This window comes from Ixodes scapularis, unplaced genomic scaffold (assembly GCF_016920785.2).
Source record: "Ixodes scapularis isolate PalLabHiFi unplaced genomic scaffold, ASM1692078v2 PGA_scaffold1__304_contigs__length_218370807, whole genome shotgun sequence".
In the NCBI taxonomy this organism is placed as follows: Eukaryota; Metazoa; Arthropoda; class Arachnida; order Ixodida; family Ixodidae; genus Ixodes; species Ixodes scapularis.
In genome coordinates, this window is record NW_024609846.1 from 93,033,476 (window position 1) to 93,056,023 (window position 22,548).

Genomic DNA, 22,548 nt, shown 5'->3' on the forward strand with positions numbered 1-22,548 from the left:
CTTTACACACTCATGTAATAGCTCCTCATCAAAAAACGCAATACAGGTTGAATTACTAGAGGCAGCTGGCGCGGCGTTAATGGGAGAGTTCGGTTGATGCCTAAATACGGACTGGAAGTGGTGGGCAAAAATTTCGCAAACATCTGTGGTCGAGTTTCCCTGTGAGTTCAGCAATGTGATCTCCCTCCCACATTTTGTCTTTGATCGAGACCGAACGTATTTCCAAAATTCCATGGGATTCTGAGTTAAATGCAGCTCAACAGAATTAACGTACCTCTGACGATCACGCCTCATAACTTCCCTGCATGAAGACCTTAGACGCCTAAATTCTGATTTCCATCCAGGGAGACCGTTCTTTTTAAATTTTCTGTGAGCGTGCAATTTCTTATTCATTAATCTGCGTAATTCACGTGAGAACCAAAAGGGAAACCTAGAACCTGCGGTTCTCCGTAACGGGATAAACTGGTGCATCCCTTCTCGAACGATGCGTGTGAACTCACGAACCTGTTCATCGACGTCAGTGCATCGAATGATCGATGACCAATCGTATTCGGCAAAATGGTTGTATAAACCAACGTAGTCTCCAGCGGAAAAATTGTGACTAGACACATTAGAATGACTCTGTAAACAACGCCTCATGCCCTCTCCAAGAGCTACCACGATCTCCTCGAAACGACAACACATGTAAACTCTTTCAATACCGCTCCCATAATAACTCATTCATGTTTTCTCCCTTAATATTATGTATAACAGAATGGAATAACTTGCCAGATCATCTTGTAACCAACTTAGATATTACAGCGTTTGAAGAAATGTGCGTGCTTTTGTTCAATGAGTAGGGAACATATGTTTGTGTATATATATATATCTTGTTTTATTTTGTGGTTAGACGAGATGTGGTTGTGTTAGTGTTCTTACGTTATGTTTTATATTGTATTCCCATTTATTGCCACCCCCTCATGTAATGCGTCCTCAAAAGACGCCCTTGAGGTAAATAAATGAAATGAAATGAAATGAAATCTCCAGAGGGGGGTGATATGAATAATAATAATAATAATAATAATAATAATAATAATAATAATAGTAATAATAGTAATAGTAAATTTATTTACGCTGTGTTAGTTCAAAACAGCAGAAGGCAGGTTCGTCTAAGCCAACAGGGGCTTGTGGGACTGAACCTAAAGGTTACCATGATTCACAGGAGAGTTTCAGAAAGTAATAGAAAAAAAGACAAAAACACAAGGCAATAAGAAAGCACCAGTTCAGAGTCACACTTCATCAAAAGTCAAATTTCAAAGGATCAAGTTCATGCCAAGCAGATTAATAGAGTATTAGAAAATGAACACGAACGTGTATTGCAGGGAAGCTAAAGTAGTTACTCGTATAGCAACACGTTAGAGTGTGCCACTCACATACAAATAAATGAGAACAATAAATGATAGACAAGATAGTTTCTGCGCGAAACAATAAATAATTTACAAAAAAAAAAAGATCACTTTGTTTCTTCGTTGATAAATATATTGCGTAGTTCTTTTTTAAGTTTTTTTTTTTTTTTTTAAGTAAAGTTCGAGAGACTTGGTGGTACCTCGTTGAAAATGTGAGGGACATAAAATGAACGCATGTTTTTCCCATACCGTGTATAACATGTTGGAACGGCGTAGAGTGGAACTTTCCGCAATTGCCGCGTGGCGGGGTGAGGAGATTTAAAGTTGTCCTTCCAGTTGTAATTGAGCACTACCGTCTCTAGGAACAAATATTGACAGTTCTGCATCGATAAAGTTTGAAATAAATCTAAATTGGAAACACTCATGCCATAGCACACATTTCTCAAAATTCCTCTTAAGATACCGTTCACTTTTTTGTGCCATAGTCTCGAGCATTGGCCAAATACAGTTATGCCATAGCGCAAATGTGTGTAGGCTAATGAATAAGCTATGCGCTTGCGCAAACCGAAGGGCACGAATGTTTTGATGTTATAAAGCAAACAGGAGACACTCCTAAGTTTAGCACAGATTTTAGTGAGATGCGAATTCCATGATAGATGAGAGTCGAAGAGAATGCCAAGATATTTCACTGTGTCAGAATATGGAACTTTATCACAATGGCACGGGAAACAATTAGATTTGTGTAAAAAAAGTGGAATATTTAGCGAAACAACTTTCAAAGGACTGTGGAAGCATACGAGCTTTGTTTTAGATACATTTATAGCAATCAGATTTTGATTAAACCAATCAATGAGCTCATTACAAGATCGTTGAAGCATCTCCATTGCTTTTGGGTATGAAAGATGATGAGTCAATACAAGGGTATCGTCAGCGTATTGGTATATCATACAGTTGGTAACTGCGCTAGCCATATCATTAACATAGATGTTGAATAAGAGCGACGAAAGTATAATAATAAAAATAATAATAATAATAATAATAAATCTTTATTTAATGTGTAAAAAACACAGTAGTCTTCACTTTGGTACACACAATAAAAAAGTAAAAATCAAGCGAACAAACAGATGCATAAGAAATGAAAAACCGCGCGGGTGCGTTTTAGCTCCGAAAGTCTCGTGCTTGTTGCACGAGCGGTGACCTTGGGGCACCACACTGTTTCCCATGCGCTCCACGTTTTTTTCTTTAATTTACTGATGTAGTGGTTTTCGACGACGCCCACAAGTTTCTGATTGTAACGATATGTTTATTTTCACGAAATGAAATAAAGTTCATGAACAGATTTCAGTTAATTAACCAACTTATAGTACTCAGACCGCGTTATTGTCTGTAACTATGCATGCACTAGGGTGCCGTTGAGGCAGCCTATAACTTAGTCTGCCTCAACGGGTGACTTGTCTCCCAGCTGTAGATGAAAAATTTAGCCAGTGCAGTACAACCGCTACCCTGGGGTCTTTAACGTGCATCACGCAGTTGTTATATACGACTGCACGCCGGTACGATGCATGCTCATCCAAATCGAAACGGGCAGGGCTTAGGATTGAACCCAGGATCTCTGGGTTCTGCAGCGCGAGCTTTCGCTCCACGTGCTCCGAGATGGTGTACGCTAGCTCACTCGGCCACCGATCCTTTTTTTTTTTTTTTTTTTTTTTTTTTATTGCTCATTTTTTTTTTTTTTTGAAAAATAAATAATTGTAATTTAAGAAGGCAGGGCGACGGTAAGAATGACCGGGGCCCGGGAAGGAGGAAGCAGCCGGAACGCTAAAGAGAGAAGGAGGTTTCCTCCTCTCTTCTCCAACGTTCCGTCTGCTTCCTCCTCCACGGTCAGTCTTACCCTCGCCCTAGCTTCTTAGGTATAAAAACAAGCAAACATACAAACAAAAACAAACAAACAAACATGTATTCTTTATTATAGCAATTTCGCATAATTATTTTAGATTATCGATACTTTCGAAGACTTTCTGTGCTACATGCGCCTCTAGAATTAACAAAAAGTAGCGTAAGTGCCCACCATAAACACACACAATATATATATATATATATATATATATATATATATATATATATATATATATATATATATATATATATATATATATATATATATATATATATATATATATATATTTTACAAGAAAATTTTATTACAAAAAACTTCGAATCCGCGTGCGGCTTATCTGCGGGAAGACACGGAAGCGGAGCCGTCGAGGCCTCTATGGTCGAGGCCTGCAACGCCTGCAACTTGAGACGACAGACTTTCTTTCTCGTCTCCGGAAACTTATCTTTTATTTTACTCAAGCCGCCGCTATGCCGTTACGCCAGAACGCCGTATGACCTCGCTTGTGGTTTTTGTTTCAAAGTCGTGCAATGGGTCACGTATCACATCCTCGCATCGGTTCTCACTGAGCACGAAAACATAAAAGAAATGCCTAATTTTTTTTTTATTGCTTCGCAGACTTCGGTTGCGCGATTTTGCTTCCAATTAGGATACTTTGCACGACGAGCGTACATTGTCTGTGAATTTTTAAAGCTTTGCCGACTTTATCGAACACACTTTCTTCTGCATCGAGGCACTCGGAATCTTTCTTATTGCCGCTGAAAATATCCTTGTTGCGCGAACCACTACAGCGTTTCATCAGAACCGTTAAAAACAAGGCCATATCTATTAAACAAAACGAAACCTTTATGGTTAGTGCCAGATTTCCTTGTAAAGACGCTCAAGGAAACGTGTACGGTGTAGCTATCTCTGTGTCGTAACGCATCAAGGGCGCGTCAGAGGGGAGAGCGCGCTTATTTCTACGGTTAGTTAAGTTGTTGCGCTGAACCAGGCTCATCCAGAAATATCTTCCTCGTCTTTTCGGCAGGAGTGACCAATCGAAACCATCTGCGAAAAAATTTCTCCGCACAACCGCGCCCTCCAAGAAAAGGAAGAGAGAGAGCGCCTACGAAAGGGGAAAGTGAAAGAGACTGCATGGGATCAACATGGCCGACGCTCGACTGCTGCTCGCTCTGATCTCCGTGTTCCTGATCGTTTATCCTGTACCCGGAGAGGATTCGCACAGCGGAACCGGTGCGTATATTCCCTTCGATCAGAGCGGTGATCCATTTTAGCTCTCACGTCACCATCGACGGGATCATTAAGGGTTTAACAGCGTGCGTAGCCCCAACCTGAGCGACTTGCCTGACTTGCCTCCTACGGGCACTTGAACTCGGACGGATGTCGGAATCTAATGTTCTGGTGTTTTATTAAACTATCGTCTTCATGAGGCGCTTTGGAACAAATTTTAACGTTCGGAGCCGGGATTTGGTAGTGTGTCGTGTTTCCGAAGGAGGCGAGGTGATGCCCGGCCAACTTTCGCTCTTAGTTTCTCTTTCCGGAGTGCTTCACGTCATGGACGGATCAAGTAACCGATTGACCCGTCGTTTTTCCGGCAGCTTTTGCGCGTTTAGTAGCGCTTTTGTGATGATGTGCTTGTACGATCTGGATTTTAAAAGAGACGTAAGGCAACGTAGCGGCGTGCACCTCAAACGGTAACTGTCTGGCGGTACCACGTATAAATTTCACAATATTGCTGATTTTAGAAATTTTTTTAATGTTCTCGTACAAGTGTACGTTTGCAATAGGGTCTGTCGAAAGTGGAACAGAAATTCAAACTTCTAGCAGGCAGACTAATTTCTCTCAAGGTCCCTCGCAACTTCAGGAAGTAATAAATATCCGGTGTTTAAGTTGCCATGACTCTAGTTTTTGATGTGCCATTGATTTATTGGGCATTACGAGTTAGTTTCTTTACTGCACATCGCACTTTTTCTCGAACATGCAATTTTGTGGCCGAGAGATGTCTTACAATTTTAATGGACTCGAGCGATTACCTCGACAAAGAAATAAGAATAAGAAATAAAAGTAGTGATTTTCCTATTACAATGTGGAATCCTGAGTAGATCCAGGAGCTACTAAAATGCCCACTTCGACCATTTTATTTTAGGAAAAGTACATTATCTCTCTCTCTCACTCTTTGAGTGGTGGCTGTTCAGAGGCACACAAAAACAAACATGACCAAACTTCCAGGAGAAGTATGTTACTTCCGGTTGACTAATGTTTTGGCTTGCTTTTGAGAACCTGCAGTGATTAGCACATAGTTCAGAAGTCTCCCCAACGAGGACCAACTGTGGTACTTCTTGAAATTTACTTATACGGTATCGACATGCCTTCCTGATCGCTTGGATAAAAAGAAAGAGCACTTGTTCCTCAAAGACATGACAAATCTGCCGAAGGTATCGTGGCTACTTATTCAAGCTGCCTGGTCCATACACCTAAGAACGACTTAAAATCTACGAGTCATTATATGCGTTCAGCTAGTTCGTAAACAGCGAGGCATCGGCGGTGGGCACCTACCTTCCCCAGGCACCGAAGATACGTGCCAAGCTTCCCCGCAGGGTTCGCTGAGCCGGGTCTTGGCTTTAGCATACAGTCTTCCGACTTTAATTACGCTTACTTCAGTGCGACATCAGTCTCTCTAGTGCTCTGACTTGCTTGCTTTGGTATTCAATGTTTCTTTCTTTGAACACCATGTCACCTTGCATTTTTATGTGCTGTAATTGGCCCGGTTGAAAGAACTCCACTTATGACATTTTGTTTGTGCTGGTGCACTTCGGCCGCTCAGAAGCATGACACGGGCATTTCTAGAGCATATATCTCTCATGCAATTGCTCACTAGTAAACCAAGAGTCTTCGCACACCCACCCAAACACAAGGTAAACATGGGAGAACCGGAAGTATTACCTCTGACATGGCTGCCTGAAGTGGTGCAAACACCCTGTATAGCTCTGCAGGATGTCGGGACATATATCTTGATGAAGGTGGATTAACGGCGGAAAACTAGGGTGATCAGTGTCTAGCATTGAACATCTCGATGACTAAACATAGTTTTTAGTTTTCGAAAGAAATAGATTTTCAAAAATCTTGAGACATAAAAAAAATCTCATTTTTATTTTTTGCAAAAAGAAATGAAAGCAAATATTTGCCATTTACAGCTTTGTAAAAAAATTCTACTGCAGCAAAAAACAGTTATGTCTGCTGCCCTGAACAGGATGGGTCAAATGGATAATCGTTTCTTTGAAGGGGCCGCGTAGATCGCTTCCTTAATGCATCACGCTAAGTTTTCGTATGGGGAGGGTGAAAAAATGTTGCATTTTGTGTATCCAATCAAAATTTCAAACAATGAGCTTATTTGTGCTAACTCAAAAGTTAAGAGTGTGAATTTGCCACCTACAGTGCAGAAGTGGTGGCAAAAGGCATCTGATTGGCACAGCAGCTGACATATGGTGGCACGTAAGAGTGCAGCTGGCTCGAGAGCCTAGATTTAAAAAAAGGAAAACAATCAAACCACACAGAGAGTTAGCAGTTCAATGGTGAACACATTCTGCACAGACTGCTTGCACGTGTGTATGCGTCTGTTGTCACGTTGCGAGGAGGATAGCGGGTTGCGGAGAGACGCTTGCAGACAATCGACGCTTTCGTCTCCTCCTTGCACCTTGTAATGCAAATGTGGCTTGTAAACCGCGTCATCCCAATCGAGCAATTGGATACAATCTCACTTCTAGGCACACTACAGGTGGGGCTGCAGGTGGCCACAGCAGCTGCGCACTTCTTTCGGCCTCAGCAATAGCAAACAATGTTTTGAAGCTAAATGTGGTGCGGGCTGTTTTGGTGTAGTGCATTTTTTTACTTTTACTTATGAAACACACTAAATGCTCACAAAAACGTAGCAGGAAAGATTCTTTGACAGGCTGTTCCGGCTATGTGCTGGCAGCTGTCGCCATCTGTCGATTGTCGCGCTGATCAGACGGATGCTGAAGTTAGCGAATTCACCCTTTTAATTTTTTATTCTTCACTGGGTTATGCTTGTTGTTCCAAGCTTCGATGCACAAAATGCATTGTCTTTAGCCAGCTCTGTAAAAGAGCTTAGTGCAACGCATTAAGTAACCAATTTATGTGGTCCCTTCGAAGGGCCAACAACCTGCTTGACTCACCCTGTAAGTTAATGGCTCATTAAAATTATTTGCCCCGTACAGTGTTTTTTTTGTTGTTTTAAGTTTGCATGTGCTTTACCAGCATGCCTGAATATGCTAGTTATGAAACTCTTGTGTATTTCAGCTCATAATCTCTTGCTATTCGGAGCGCAAGTTCGTCTGTTTCTTGCACAGGGGTTGCGATGATGTCAGAATGGTGAACTCTTATTGGTTGATTGAAAAAAAATAGTGAATAGACCTCAAGCATTGAAGTCTACCCACTATTCTTTCAATCAAAGCCAATCGGAGTTTGGCGTTGCTCTGATGTCTCTGCAACTCCTGCACAAGAAGCAGACGTCTTGCTCTCCGCATTAGATGCTACTGGATGACCATCACTGCAGTATAATGCTGTGCAACCATATTCCGTGCATGCTCAATTTTGGTCGGTGCTAGATAGCTGAACATAACAAAACATAATCTGTGTTGAATCGAAAGGGCTAGGAATTGTCACATTTCATCTATCAGTATTCTAACCACTTGCTGAATTTAAGGAATTTCGCGTGAAATTGGGTGCAACTAGAATATCTTTTGTTTTTCTGTCGACATTGCAGAGTTTTGTGATGTGGCTACAGAAGGCAACATTGCATGTCAAGCACCTGTCGACAACACCGAGCAGTACAACTCTATTACTTCGGGAAATGACACCGAATCTGCTGCGCATGGTAAGCTGTGAACCTACTCTGAAACTTTGTAGAGAACCTTCAAGTTTAGTGTGGTCATAAAATGTATGACATAGTGTAAGTACCAGTGGATAATACTTTGTTGTACGCAGAACATACCCTTCAAAATTGCCATTTTAACGACAAAGGTTTCTTGCCTGATGTGCAGGAATTCTGTGCAACAATCTGTATTGGCTTTTTAGAAAATGAAGTAAAAGAAATGTTTCCTGTGGGCGGGGGGGGGGGGGGGGGGGCAAGGACACATCTGGGAAAAAAATTCCTTCAAGACCATTCCATAGCTACAATCTAATTCCTCTCCACAAATGACTGGGTATTTCTTTTGAACATTCTACCTTCAGTGGGAGCCCACATTTTTTTTTAATGCTGTTTAGTTTGGGTTTTCACCAACAGAATTAGAATCTCATAAATATATACAGAAAGTGTTAGCTTTACATAAAAAAAGTTGTAAAAAACTTATGAGTTAAAAAAAAAAAAACTTTCTTATTTAAAGGTATGAAATAAGTTGTTACATGACACATTTCTCTTTATGAAGTAGAATAGTGCGCAAAAGCTGCATGGGCTGTCGCAACACTTTTCCCCAGATCGCAGCTTGCTTACTACATTGTAACATAATGAAAATATGCAGAAGAATAAATCATACTAATTAAGTGAAATATGAAAAACATTTCAGCTTGTAGCAAATTCGAGTGAGTTTTCAGGCAGGAAACACAGTACTTCATATGTTCTTTGTGAGAGAAGGGGATCTTTCTTGCACAACATTCACTGTTTATGAATCTGCGTAGCACGGGCGTTTGCAACAGTCTTGTCCCCGTGAGTCTTTGATGAAGTGTGTTAAATCACAAACGGGGTTCTGTTAACGTGCTAAAGGCTCCCTCAACTATTTGAGGCAAAATCGGAGGGTGTCAAAAGTGTTTAGTCTGACTGATTTGTCGTAGCACGGTTGTGTGATGTCTTCCTCACTCAAGGTTTTCTCATGGGAAGGGACCATTAATATTGGAGAAGTGAAAAGAACCATGGGGCATCATGGCTTCTCTTTTTAGTGATGAAATGAAAATGAGTACTGTGTAGGAATCCTCAATCTCATATACTGAATTCCGCACTGACCCCATTGGCATTTTCACAATGTGGTGAAACTAATGAATGCCTTTCCTCTACTGGCTAGATAGGCATTTAATTTTTATTTCCACATTTCAGGTAACCATCGCCTCGTCATATTTACGGTTGCCTCTGAGGAAACGGATGGGTACAAACGTTTTGCACGATCTGCAGAAGTGTACGGCTTGAAGCCAAAGGTAGGTCCCAATTGCAGTGCACTTCTTAAAGGGACACTGACAGGGTATTTATGCTTGCCAAGGTTTTCATTTGTACATGATACATTAAATGCCCAACTACTCAGAACACAATTTGATGCTCGAAATTCGTTTTATTTTCACCCGAAAATTGCCGATCGAGAACTGGCCGGTTTAAGTCGTGCTTGGTCTCTTCTTCGTGGCTGTTTTTTACCAAAGATAATCTAAGTCGTGGGTCATTGAAGGCACATACACAATATTAAAAATAGAAAGAAATAGAAAAACATCTGCCACCGGGTGCTGCCAGATGCTTCCAGAGGTGGCACCCCCTATGTGACTGGGACGCCTGGTACCCGGGGCCCAGGGGCCCTTGGCCTGCCCGGTAGCTACACCACTGCTTTCTGTACCATTCTGCTTCTGAAGCAGCATCTGGGTCCGCACGTTGGTAGATTGCGAGTGCTGCCGCCGCGGGCGGTTCTCTCAAGGGGATGCCAGCAGTTAGAGTGCGAACAACAAATTGTCTGAAATCTCGTGCTGAAAATCTTTAGTATTTGCCGGCCATTGCTTGACTAAGGCGAGATCGAAGAATCGCAGTCCATTATTTCCCACGAACGGTTGCAATGACCTTTTGAGTGGTTGGGACGCTGGGCGAAACAGGCTCAAAGCTGCTCATGTGCTGATGTTTGTACAACATCTGATGTCGCAACTAGAGGGCAGACCAGTAAAGTTGCAGGTTAGTCTTGGTTTCGGTTATATCGTATTTCTAAAATTAAAAATTATTTGGAAAGTTTTTGGGAAATTTACTTTCTGCTCCAGGCTCAGTTTTTTGTACTCTTTCAGAAAATGTGTAGTTGAAAATGTTCAAATTGATGCCAGAGCTCCTCTTTAAATAATATGGCTACTAATCTTTTTTTTTATGCATGGCACATGAGCATTGTTGCACAGTCAAAGCCAAGAGCTTGTGCTGGGAAAGGCTCTTGTGCTCAAAAAAAAAAGTCACAATGCAAAATGGTTTGATGTCACTACCTTAAAACAGACACATGCACATGAAGGCGTCAAGGTCGGGAGTTCTTGCACAGCTTTTGTGCTGCTTTTTTGTATCAGTGGGTTCAGGAAGGGTAAGTATAGGTGGAAATAGAAAAATTAAAATAGAAATACAGTAAAACCTCGTTATAACAAAACGAGATATAACAAACTAATGGATATAACAAAGCAATCATAATTCCCCTCGCTTGCTAATAGTGGGAAGAAATGGACATTGGCTATAACAAACTAATGGTTATAACGAAATAATTACGACCGCTCCTTCAACTTTGTTATAACGAGGTTTTACTGTAGTCCAGCATTGTGGTTAAAAAAGGCGGTCACTCAGTTGCATTGGCATACAAGCAATTTCTTCCCCATTTGATTGGCATTCTTCATAAATAAGAAACTATGGTCGTGCCTCTCTTCTCAGTCTCCGTAGTTTAAATTTTTGTACTGTCTGTCTCCTTTTCTTTCTGCCTCTCAATTTTGTGTTTCACCCAAGTCCTGAGATTTCTCATCACGCGTGACACACACCAGCTCGCGCATACTTCAAGCATTTTTTAGTTTACTATATTGTCATTTTGACAAGAAAAAAAGCATGCTCATCTTTTTTAAATTTTACTTTGTATACCAAGTGTCATTACTAGTAGACTTCGATGCAGAAAAGGAGCACAATCATGCAACATTACTGTGGTACTGCTGCCTAAAAACTAAAAAGGAGTGGAATATTCGCATCGATTTATGCACCTCAGGTCGGTTTTCACATATTGCTCAGTTTTGTAAGGGTTCTCCTTGCAGGCCTCAAAATCCACTCCAGTTTCTCGATGTGGAGCACCATGTAGGAGTTTAAAAACGGGTATGAGGGTTGTACGATTAGCCCCGGGCGACGTTCCTAGCTTTATACAGTCGAATCTCAATAATTCGAACTTGAGGGGGACCGAAAATTTGTTTGAACAAAGCAAAGTTGGAATTATCTGGAGTTTTTCCCCACAGAGACGCATAGGAAGGGACCTGCATGTTAGTTTGAATTATCCGCAAGTTTGAATTAAGAGAGTTTGAGTGACGAGATTCGACTGTAGCTCTTGGTGTGGGCGGGTCCTGGGAGCCTGCAGCATTTCTTCCGACCTCCCTTCAGGTCCTGGGCATGAACCAGGAATGGCTCGGGGGTGACATGGCACGGGGCATGGGGGGAGGCTACAAGGTGAGGCTCCTCAGGAAGGCTGCCGTCGACTACAAAGATGACACGTCCGTGATCCTCATGTTTGTGGACAGGTATGGTGCCCTCTCATGTTCTTAATATGCTCCATTTTGTAATCCGTTGACATGTGGCGAGGTTTCACATGATATGCTTCCCACTCAAAATCACGCCAGATGCCATGTCGACGAACTTTCGCCCTATGTCTTCCTCAGTGGCATCCGAACAGGAAGGCAGGATTTGCGCTGCTTCCCCCTCTCAAACATTTAAAAACTTTCATGAAAGTGATACGGGGAAGGAGGCAGAAAATATTGCTTGCCCCTCCCCACCCTACCACCACCGTTGCACCCCCCACCCCATTTCCAGAATATTTTTGATGCCTCTGGTCTTTCTATGCACAGAGGTGGTGTTTTCCAGCTCACTCGAGTTTTTTCATGTCAGGATTGACTGCACCAGCCAGAGTAGTTGAGAACCTAATGGAGCATTGCCTGGTACTTGATTTTTATACACACCGGTTTTATTCGGAGTTAGAGGCGGTGGTGATCGAGAGGTTGACCCGTCGGGGGCCAGGATGTCTCCGGTAGATGCAGCCAGGGCGACTCTGATTGGAAAAAAAGACAAATTAGCGTGGTTGTATGCATAACAAACACGTCCCCATTCATACTTGTCGAGTTCTGTCATCGACGAAGCCACTCGCCATGGATCTGTGTTTCATGGGCGCCAAAAATGCCAATAATCATCTGCGTGCAAACGAAAGGGGGAAGTGGCAGATGCAGTTCATGAGCTGTTGGAGCACGGGGCGGTGAAGAAGTGTTTTATGAAACTGCTCTATAGCTTTGCCTTGTGATTGCTAAGGTACTACTATCTGTGCTTCACATGGTAGAAATTGGAAGGTAATAATTGAGGTTTTTGGCATATTTTATTAGTTATGAATGAGTCTTACAAGCAGTCTTTCGCATTGACAAAGATGTGTGTTTTGTACCGAGGTTCATGTTTTCAGTTCATTTGAAAATTGCTGTGTGTATCTTATTCTGATCGAAATGTGATTTAGGACTGCATGAGCTACGACAGATCTAAAAAAAAAGAAATGACTAGAGAAATATAGTAGCAATATATTTATATTTATTAACCTACCAATGCCTTAAAAGGATACTACAACTATTGCTTATTTCTTGGTCTATTCATGTTCAAAGGAACAGTATCACGTCAGGCAAACCAATCTCTTGTTGAAAAAGACACTAAAAGGAATTTTAAAACAAATTAAACAATTAGCAAAGAGCAACTGGTGGATGCTGCTAACGCCTTGTTTGTAATGCCCATCTACGAACCTTGACAGGCAGTGACAATAACTGTCTTACCTCCGGCCACCACGAGAGAAGAGGGGAAGGAAAAACTCCCCTCTCGCCGAGACTCTCTTTTGTGGTTCTCAGACATCGCTATTGTCCCTCTACAAAATTATAGAAGATTAACCCATCACCCAAAATTCGTACAAAGGCAGGTTTGGGGTTGGTTGCAGTGGCCCGATCGATTGCTGGAATGCTTCGGCCGCTTCTGTGGCTAGAACGGTTAGGACATACTCTCGACGTCAGCCTCGCCGCAGCTTTGCTCGTCTTGAGACAACATATTTCACGATTGCGGCGGATGTCAAGTGCTCTCCACTGGCTGCTCTCCGAGCGCTTGCCAGGGTGGGCAGTTTATAACGAAAAATACATGTAGCCAGGGCCGTACCATGAAAAAAATTTCGGGGACAACGGCGGCCATTTTGAAAGTGTCTATTGTCTTATTTTCGCTTATGAATCATGTGCATCGGTGGCATATAATGGAGAGTTACAGCGAACCGGAGAACCGGTCCCGGTTTGGTCCCCGGTAGCCGACCGGCACCACTGCGCGTGCGCAGAGGTGGAGATTAAAATCGGCTGGCTGCCAGTGCACCGACCAGGGCCGTACCCAGAAAAAAATTTCGGGGGGGGTCAGAACCCCCTAACCCCCCCCCCTGGTTACAGCCCTGCATGTAGCCATCAGGCTCAAAATACAAACGTGCGATTATCATTTACGGATATTGTGGATCATACTGAGCCTATTTCGGAACACAAAGGGTATATTTCAAATTTCGTTGAAGTATCTTTTTAAGAAAATACTGTATTTCAAACTGCATTGCCTGTATGAATTTTCGAGCATGCATTTTCTTCTAATTGAATTTAAAGGGGCCCTCCGGAGTTTTCTGCGATCGTCTGTTTATGTTGTTATATTGCGTAGTAGGTGCAAGTTAATATGTATACAAAGTTTTAGATTACAAAACCGTTTATTAAGCAGATGGCAGTAGAAATATATCGGGACTATTTTCTCTTGGAAGACAATCCCCATTCCCTGTTCATCGCTATAACTTGTCCAATGGAAATGCTGCATCTCGCGGTGAATGTGAACGTTATTATTGCAACACTTTTTAAGCTTGTTGTAAATTAGAGTTTGAGAAAAACGTAAACTGATTGTGGTGCGGGAAACATAGTCCACAATTATTGCTCCAAAACCAGCGAACTATGTTTTCTCCCCGCAAGATTGTTGCTAGGGGGTGATGCGTCGGCGCGTCGGCTCGTCTGTTTCCCGGGGCGTCTGCAGGCGTGCGTTTGCGGGACACGTGTTCCTTCTTCCCGTGGATCCCGACTCCGAAGCCAGCTTTGCGATCCTTACACGTCAACAAGTCAAACTTTTCCTTGTCATCTGTGGAATGCGACTGCGTATTGCAGTAGCAGCGCGACGGTGTGGTGCAACGAACGGCGACTGCCGAGCACAAAGTCCGGGCTCCTTGACGACGGTCCGCGCGTGTTCGAGAGATTCCTCCGCGGGTCGGCGGTTGGCCGCGTTGGTGACGTGCAGTGACGCCGGAATCCTTCGCTTGCTATTGGCTGACGCGTAAAGGGATGCCCCTCCCGTTTTCCAGGGTCATCTCAGGAAGGGAGGCTTGCCGGGGACTTTGATAGCAATTTTAATGGGGAAATCCGCCGCGCAAGACGGTAGTATTATGATTTTTAGGATCCTTAGGGCCTGTAGATTGAGTTACTGCCCTAAATAGACCATCGCAGAACGCTCCGGAGGGCCCCTTTAAGCATCTAAGTAAAAAATAACCTGAAGAATGTGTGAGATATGTACCCAAGTGAATTCACAGGGGTGGAACGGCTGCGCAATTTGCGCCATTTTGCGCCATTTGCGCCATTTTGCGCCAGACGCATTTGTCTGCGCCATCCTGCGCCATTTCACGGAAACTGCGCCACAGCCAATACCTTGCGCCATTATGCACCAAATCGCACAACGTGCGCCAAAAACAAAAAAGTATTTTGTCTTGGTTTCGGTTCCTATCGACTCGATTGGCAACAATTAGCCCGTTTAGCTTGGTCGGCCTTGCAATCCTTTGTTCTGTTTATTCTCCCTGTGTATCCCGAGTCGGAAGCGCGCGAAAAAACTCGGGGATCGGATTCGAATCGCTACACCTGCGACTGGACTGCTATTCTTCAACCATAAGCTGTTAAGCAAGTCGGCCGAGGTGAGGTCGAGTCGTTAAGCGTCAGATTGCCTGAGGCTCTGCAGCCCGGGATCCGGACGTCAGCCAATTGAAACCAAATGAGCAAAATACTCCTTTTAGTACTTCATCGTTAGAAGTTGAAACAGCATTCCCGCAAGATAATTGCGATTTGATAGAACTGAAACGCGGTCCGATCCGAAACCTTGCCTGCCAGCTGCTGTCACGCGAGCGGTAGATCTGCTCGGCGTACTTTAACCTTGCTCCCGCGCTAATCGCTTTGAATACGATAACTCCGTTAATTGTAGTCTGCTGCTTCGATATTGAGTTGCACAATAGGATAAACTCGAAATTTGTTGCCCTGTTCCCCCACGCAACTGCACGTCCGTTGCTTACGCACGTCACGTGGTTCGCACATATAATTACTATGTCGAGCACGTGGGGGTTGTGCGATAAGCAGTGCTGGTTTGCATTTTGAGCAGCTGAAAGCCACTCAGAAAATATCAAGGACACCATCTGCAGAAACATATGGTACTTGCTTTTTGATTCTCATTAAGGCTCACAAAGTTTCAAGTTTTGGCATCTGTTACACTGTTATCCCATTACCTAGGTCCCTAACCACTCATGTTCATCTGTGCTGCTAAGCACAATTGAAATTGCTCCCGTGCTCGTCTAAGACACGAGCTGAAGTGCAATGAAAACGGATCTGAGCTGCTCCTAGCCTGCTCCAGAATGTAGTTTTAGCTGCTCCCAACCTGCTCCAAAACAGCGGTTTCAGCTGCTCCCGTGGCTGCTCCCAAATATATTTCATGAGTTCCACCCCTGATTCATTAAACATGCAATCACTTCTAAGTACTATGGGAAAGGTCACATATGTGATTATTTGGCCAAATCCTATAAATGTGTTTAAAGCCATCTTTGATCTGGCACCTTATGTTTTTCTCTGAATGAGTTTATAATATTTCAACTTAGGGTGACCTGTGCAAGGCTAATTTGTGGAACATTGCCTTCCAGCTATGACGTGATATTCGCTGCTGGAGCCAAGGAAATACTGAAGAAGTTTTATAAATTCAACACCAATGTCCTATTTTCGGCAGAAGGGTTTTGTTGGCCCGATCAAAGCCTTGCGGTATGTATAATTTTGCTTGGATATTTCCAGATTTCTCTGTTTCGGACTCAAGCTTGGGATGGGTGGGTAGGTTGCCAAGACAACTGCGCCATTACCACCATTCGAGCTAAATTGGTGAATCAATATTTGCGTAACCAGGGAGGACGCAAATTGTTCATCCTGAGGAAAACAAAGAAAGGGACAATTTTTACCTTTTTGTGATCTCCAGCCCCAGGGTATGGCTGCCAGATCAGTGAACTGACGTTCCTCATCTGGCCTGGTGTAATGTGTGTGCTGCTCGTGAAGTTGCTGTTACATCACAGAATACCCGAGGTGAAATGGCACTGTTGTGTGGTGTTGTAAAAAGGGGCTCAAAGCAAAAACATTTCCTTGACGCAAATTGTGAACTTCATTCACAATTCCCATCAAAAGAACATATTTTTTTTACCTAGAGCCAGCCTGAAGAGGACATCAATGAAATTATTTAATTTTAACCTCAGTCAGAATTGTTATATCACTACGGGTGCATTCAAACAGTTATATCAGGTCCGCTTGCTTTCTGCATGCAGGCAGATGATGCAATGTTCCTCACTATGAGTACCCAAGTTGGGGGTTCATACCCTATCATGATAAAGAATATTGATGCAGGGATAAAAATAAAATTGCCGTGTAGCTCGACATGGTTTTCACCAATGCCGATTTACCTAATTAGTTTAGGCGAGGGGTTGGCAACCCATGGGGCAGTTTTATGCCGCCCCCGGCACAACCCCAAAAAAAACTTGCCCCCCCCCCCCCCGGCTTGACAGCTTCCTCACAGACCCAAGAACCACTCGGAAGTTAAAACCAGAAATGGTGTTAGACAGGAACAAGGAGAGCTTCCAATTGCTATTGTCCGTCATCCCCATAGCCACCATTTCAGAGTGTAGCTTCATAATTATTTCACTGTGCATGTGAAATGGCTACTTCATGTCATCAATAACACCACTGCATTTTAGCTCTCTTATGGACCTTCATCTGACCTAAAACAACACATTCTAAATCTTTATGAAATTTTTCTAGACAGAGCTACACTGAGTAGAATAGGCACTGAAATTGCACTTACGTTTTGTTTAATTATTTGCAAATTTTCATAAAAACCAAGTCTTCCTGCATCCACTAATCCCACATCACATCTTTTAAACAACCTATGTTTAGTGGGGACTTTATATTAATGATTTATAATGAAGCTAGCAAGATTTCTCTTGCTAATGTAGCATATAGAATAATGAATGCATAAGGTTCTTGGACAATTTGCTCCCCGTTGCAGTGTTTTGTTTTGGCAAGACATCCCAAACAGTGTCACTTGGCTAAAATCGGGAACCAAAAGCCAACTACAAAAACAGATGTCGATGACGGTATTTGGGTTACCTTTCAGATCACCCATAAGATAAACCTAGATAACAGAATCACTCTTTAGTTTGTCACGGTTAGCCCAAATAAGACGTAGGTGACGTTTAGCCCTTTGCTCACATGTTCATGTTACGGTACCTGCAGCTTTGATGGTAGTCTTTCAAATGGGTAAGAGAAAGCGGCCATGGCACACTTGGGCTAAGTGTTTCATTCCCCATACTACCCGGCCATGCGCATTGTTATAATCCAAGCAATTTCCGTTTCTTTCATGTGTTTCTGAAAAGAGTGTCTATTGACAGCGTAAGCTTGTGAACACGCAAGCAAAGCCGTCTATTGACAGCGTAAGCTTGTGAACACGCAAGCAAAGCCCCTCTCATTTCCATCGCGGGAAGTTTGCTTGATACATATTTTCCGTAATGCTCAAGATTAGAATGCGACTCGTGAAATTCAATAGTGGGCTATTCTTTTCACTCACATTGACATTACAGTTGTTACCTACCTGTTTTGAGACACAAACGAATGGAAGTGCAGAGAGACATAGACGTGAGCGTTCAACCATACTGCAGCTTACCATTTTCTTTCTGGACTAAACGTGCACTTATACTCTAATCACTCTTAAGCTGACAGTGCAGTGGGACCTATGCACTCACTAAACCAATCAGTCGCCTCCGTTTCATCGCCTGACCTCGCTCTCTGCGGATGGTTACGGGAGGGTGAGTGATCACTTGGTGAAAGACGGACATATTACTGGTCCAGTGAGCGGATAGCTTCCACTGCACTGTCAGCTTAGGGGTGAACAAAGCATACCAGTGTCTTTTAGAAGCTCGCATTTTGCAGAATATTTGTTGATCTCGCAGCTTTTGCCAGAAAAGGAGCACGAATCCAGGGGCCGTACTCGGGCTAACCTTTTGTTTCGAGATAAATTGGAAAAGTGTCAATTATATTTAGCTTGTCTTTACATGCTTCTCTTCCATTTTTTTTACAGTCTTCTTACCCAACCGCAAAAGGAAATCGTTTTCTCAATTCCGGAGGTGAGATTTGTTTCTGCCCTGGTTCGGTTTAAGAGTAATGGCACGGTGTTTTAGCAAAGTTTTGCTTTCACTATACTTTTGTCATGATATTTATGTGGGTACACTTGGAAAAGGAATTCCTGCCCTTTACGAAGTAAAAACTGGTCCCTTTTTATTTTCATATTGATCCTGGAAATAATGTGAATTTACAGAGAATACTTCGAGCATTCTGCGAACAAAGCCTGCGTGGCTGCTTTTTCCACAAGAACATTTGATAGCCGGTCACCCCTTTAATAAAGGGAGAGGAGTGAATATGAAGCACCAATACCCTTCAGCTCAAAAAGGCAGCTTGCACTAGGGTTCTGAACACATATAGCGTCGTGTTCCCTCAAAATACGTGCAGCGTTTTTTTCTTATCACAGAAATAAACTATGCACGACTGAACGTTCTGCGTCCAGATCTAGCACTAGCAGTCCTTACCTGATATTGAAGTCTCGGAATAAACTGATCTCTTACTCCAAAGTAATAGCGATTTTCAGAAATTTTCAATGGGAAAATGGTGCCCGACGAAGCCCATGAATAGTACATATGACTGAATGGCACAAATTACCAGCAACGGGTCTCATTTCTCCATTGAAGGTTTAATAAAACCGCTTATAACTTTTGAATAACAAAACAGTTAGCTCTGAAACTTCGGCATATAGTCCGAACCGCTAGCACTAGTATATTTGGGCAGAGACTTAGTGTCCAGCGATGCATAGTTTATTTTTGCAGTGAAAAAGAACACTGTGCTTTTTGTTTCAAGGATATTCTGTATACATTACGGTTCTGTTCCCAATCACAAGTGAAAATGTTCCAGTTACTATATCTCTCTTTGTTTTCACTTGCTGCCACTGTGCTGAGTTTGGATGCTAATTCTGTTGAAATCAAGAAGGAGTTTCTATCAATCCATGGTTTCATTTAAGTGCACCTGACTTAATGTGCTCTGGCCAATCCCCAGATTTAGGGATAACAGAAGGGGGACACTTACATGCTGCAGGCTCATGTTCCATGTTTCAGGGTATATATACATACCATAGCACACATATGTGTGCTGTATTTTATGGTATATTCTTTTCATAAAGAGTTAGTAACTGTGCTCGAAGAATAACTAGATAATGGGGACAGAATTCGGTAGTGGGCGCATGCTGCAGTCAAATTTATACTTACAGTTTATCTAGTTTATCCATCTTTCAAGTTTAGGTCAAAAACACTCGGTGGGTACCCGCACAGTAGTCATCATCTCAAGAAGCAAAGGAAGTTGTGCGCGTAGTTCGTGTTTTGCTTGAAGTAGTTTTAATAAGGGATGCCAGAGAAAAAAGTGATGCTTTTTGCATTTGATATGTGCGCTTTTTGATGAAATAACATGTAAATGATGTTAAGTGCACCCTCAAGAATCTTAATTTACCATCTATTAAAGGGGAGAATTAGCAATGTTCTGCAAAGAGCAATACCCATTTTACCATGGTTCTTGCAGTGAGGATCAGTATATGATGTGTGCACATGTATTCTAAACTTGAAATACTGGCTGTTTGCAAGAAAAAAAAGACATGTTTTTCTAACCTCAGAAATAAGCTATGCTTTGCTGAACTTTCTGTTTCCGCCCACATGGAGTTCTAGCGGTTGGTACTATGTGCCAAAGTTTTAGAACTTACGATTATCTGCTTAAAAATTTATAAGAGATTTTCAAAAGCTTTTAATGAAAAGAACAGCCCAGTTTTTCCATTGAAAATTTTCGAAAATTGTTTGTAAATTTTTACTGTAGCTTTTGCATCTAGTCCCATTAACTAGAGCTACATTTGTATGGAAGCTGAGTATTTAGCTATCCATAGTTCATTTTTGAGGTGAGAAAAACACAGTTCTGTTTTCTCCCAAACACATGCACACACGAACAAATTTAAATGAAATTTCCCCTTTAGGCACTTTTGCTGCCTTGAAGCCTTCACTATCCTAGGAAAGAGCACAATTGACTATAATTCACTGCTCCCTAACCAGAACATTGAGTTTTTTAAGTTTTTGCTTTGTGCAAAATATAAAATCGGCTTGTTTGAACTTCTTTGAAGCAATATACCCATAGGACAGAAACTGTTCACGAAGTGGTTTCTTGTGCTTTGTGATTGTTGTCTTTCATCAACCTTTCAAACTTACCTTTCGATTTCATTGATCTGCACTGCGCTCACATGTGCCCTCTGACTCTATCTTAAGATTGGCAAATCTTCACTTGGCTTAGTAACCATTCATTAGGCTTTAAAGGGGCGGTGCAGCGATTTTCAGACTTTAACCAATTAACTGCGGGGATTAATCTGTGTCACCTATAGAACTAAGAGCAAAAAACCATTTTTTTTCGCTTTTTTATTTTGAAAAATGAAACAAGCCAAAGGTCAATGTTCCACTCAACGCTGACGCCGTCTTTAGAGTGACATCACTGGGGGACCACCTGGCTTTTCCATTCGGTTCTGTCTTCAGAGCCTTCAGCCACTCCCTCCGTGTTTGGTGACTTTTGAAGGATTAGCATCGATGAAGGTCACTGCGAGCGATAGAGACAAAAGACCGTTTGCCACGGGCCTGATGGCAAAGGTGGCACTGGAGGGGGACTGACTTTGTTGACTTCCATGTGTACTCCAGTGGCGCAACACCATAGTTCCCGTAACCACTACACGCGGCTGCAGATCGGCAAAAAATTCGTTTTTTCCTTTGCAAATACACAGCGGGATAGCAATATTTTGGGGGAAGGTGGCGCATTTACTACGAGCTGCAAATTCTTTCAATGTTAAAGCCGTTGCACTGCCCCTTTAACTTAAATAAAGCATGAACTGGGGTTAGACATGATAAAAGAGTAGTGTGATTGCTCTTGTTCATACCTGTAACTGCAGTTCTCACGATGCTTATCTCTGTTTTGTGCTGTTCTTTGCTATGAATGGCCTAATCTCCTAGCTTGCCCCGATTTCTCGTATGCAGGTGAGTTGCTTGGACTTGCATGCAAGCATGCTCCTAACATCATGTTGAAGAAATCTAGCTAAATATAATTTCAAGTTTTTCTTGCGCAGGCTCTAAGCACTCCTCATAAACAGTGGCATGAGTTACAGTCTCAAGTTAGGTATAAGCTGACACTTACACCTAGTGGCATGAATTCGGCATGAACAACAAACCATTTGCAATGTAAAAGAGCTACCCATAGCAAATGTTTAGAGCACTTATAACATCTGTTAGAACTATTGTTCTTAAGAGCATGCTTTTTGCCTTAATTAAAAAAAAAAAGGGAACTCAATGTTTTATTTGACTTGTGCTTTGTAGGGCTATTCATTAAATTATTTATCTGAATTGGGAGGTATTTCAAAGGGGTGAAGTTAAAAAATTTCACATTTAAAACATTTTATGTGGACATGACCATTCCACTTCCTGTCCAAAGAACTGCTCCTCTTCAAATAAACATTATATTTCTGCTCCTTGAACCTGTCAAAAACCATAACATTCAATACTTCATTTGGGCCAAATACAGATAAGTTTTGAGCCCTCAAGTCAATCGGAAAGCTCAAATTTCACCTCTACATCACTAAAAGATGTTTTCTATTCTGGAAGTACCCTAACCAGAAGGTTATTAGTGTGAATCTCATTCCTAAGCATGGTGACACATTTCTACTTAGGAAATTGGAGAAACGGTCATGTACAAAGCAATTTTTCATCAATACCTTGGTAAAAATTAATTATTTTCAAGAAAAAATCATCATCTGTAATCAAAGTAAAATGGTTGTGTTAAGTGAAGGGTTGCCAAATGAGAGGGCATGTT

The 22,548-nt window shown here is 42.2% G+C and overlaps 1 protein-coding gene across 1 annotated transcript in view; it reads left to right on the forward strand.

Moving 5' to 3' along the window:
* The first annotated feature begins 3,722 nt into the window (after positions 1–3,722).
* Positions 3,723–22,548, forward strand: part of LOC8032113 (procollagen-lysine,2-oxoglutarate 5-dioxygenase) — a 193,579-nt gene continuing 174,753 nt past the window's right edge. Inside the window, exons 1-6 of the mRNA XM_042290845.1 lie at positions 3,723–4,512; positions 8,063–8,173; positions 9,386–9,483; positions 11,642–11,778; positions 16,230–16,344; positions 18,698–18,743. Of these exons, the coding sequence (XP_042146779.1) occupies positions 4,425–4,512; positions 8,063–8,173; positions 9,386–9,483; positions 11,642–11,778; positions 16,230–16,344; positions 18,698–18,743 (595 nt within the window). The 5' untranslated portion in view covers positions 3,723–4,424. The remainder of the gene's footprint in view (positions 4,513–8,062; positions 8,174–9,385; positions 9,484–11,641; positions 11,779–16,229; positions 16,345–18,697; positions 18,744–22,548) is intronic.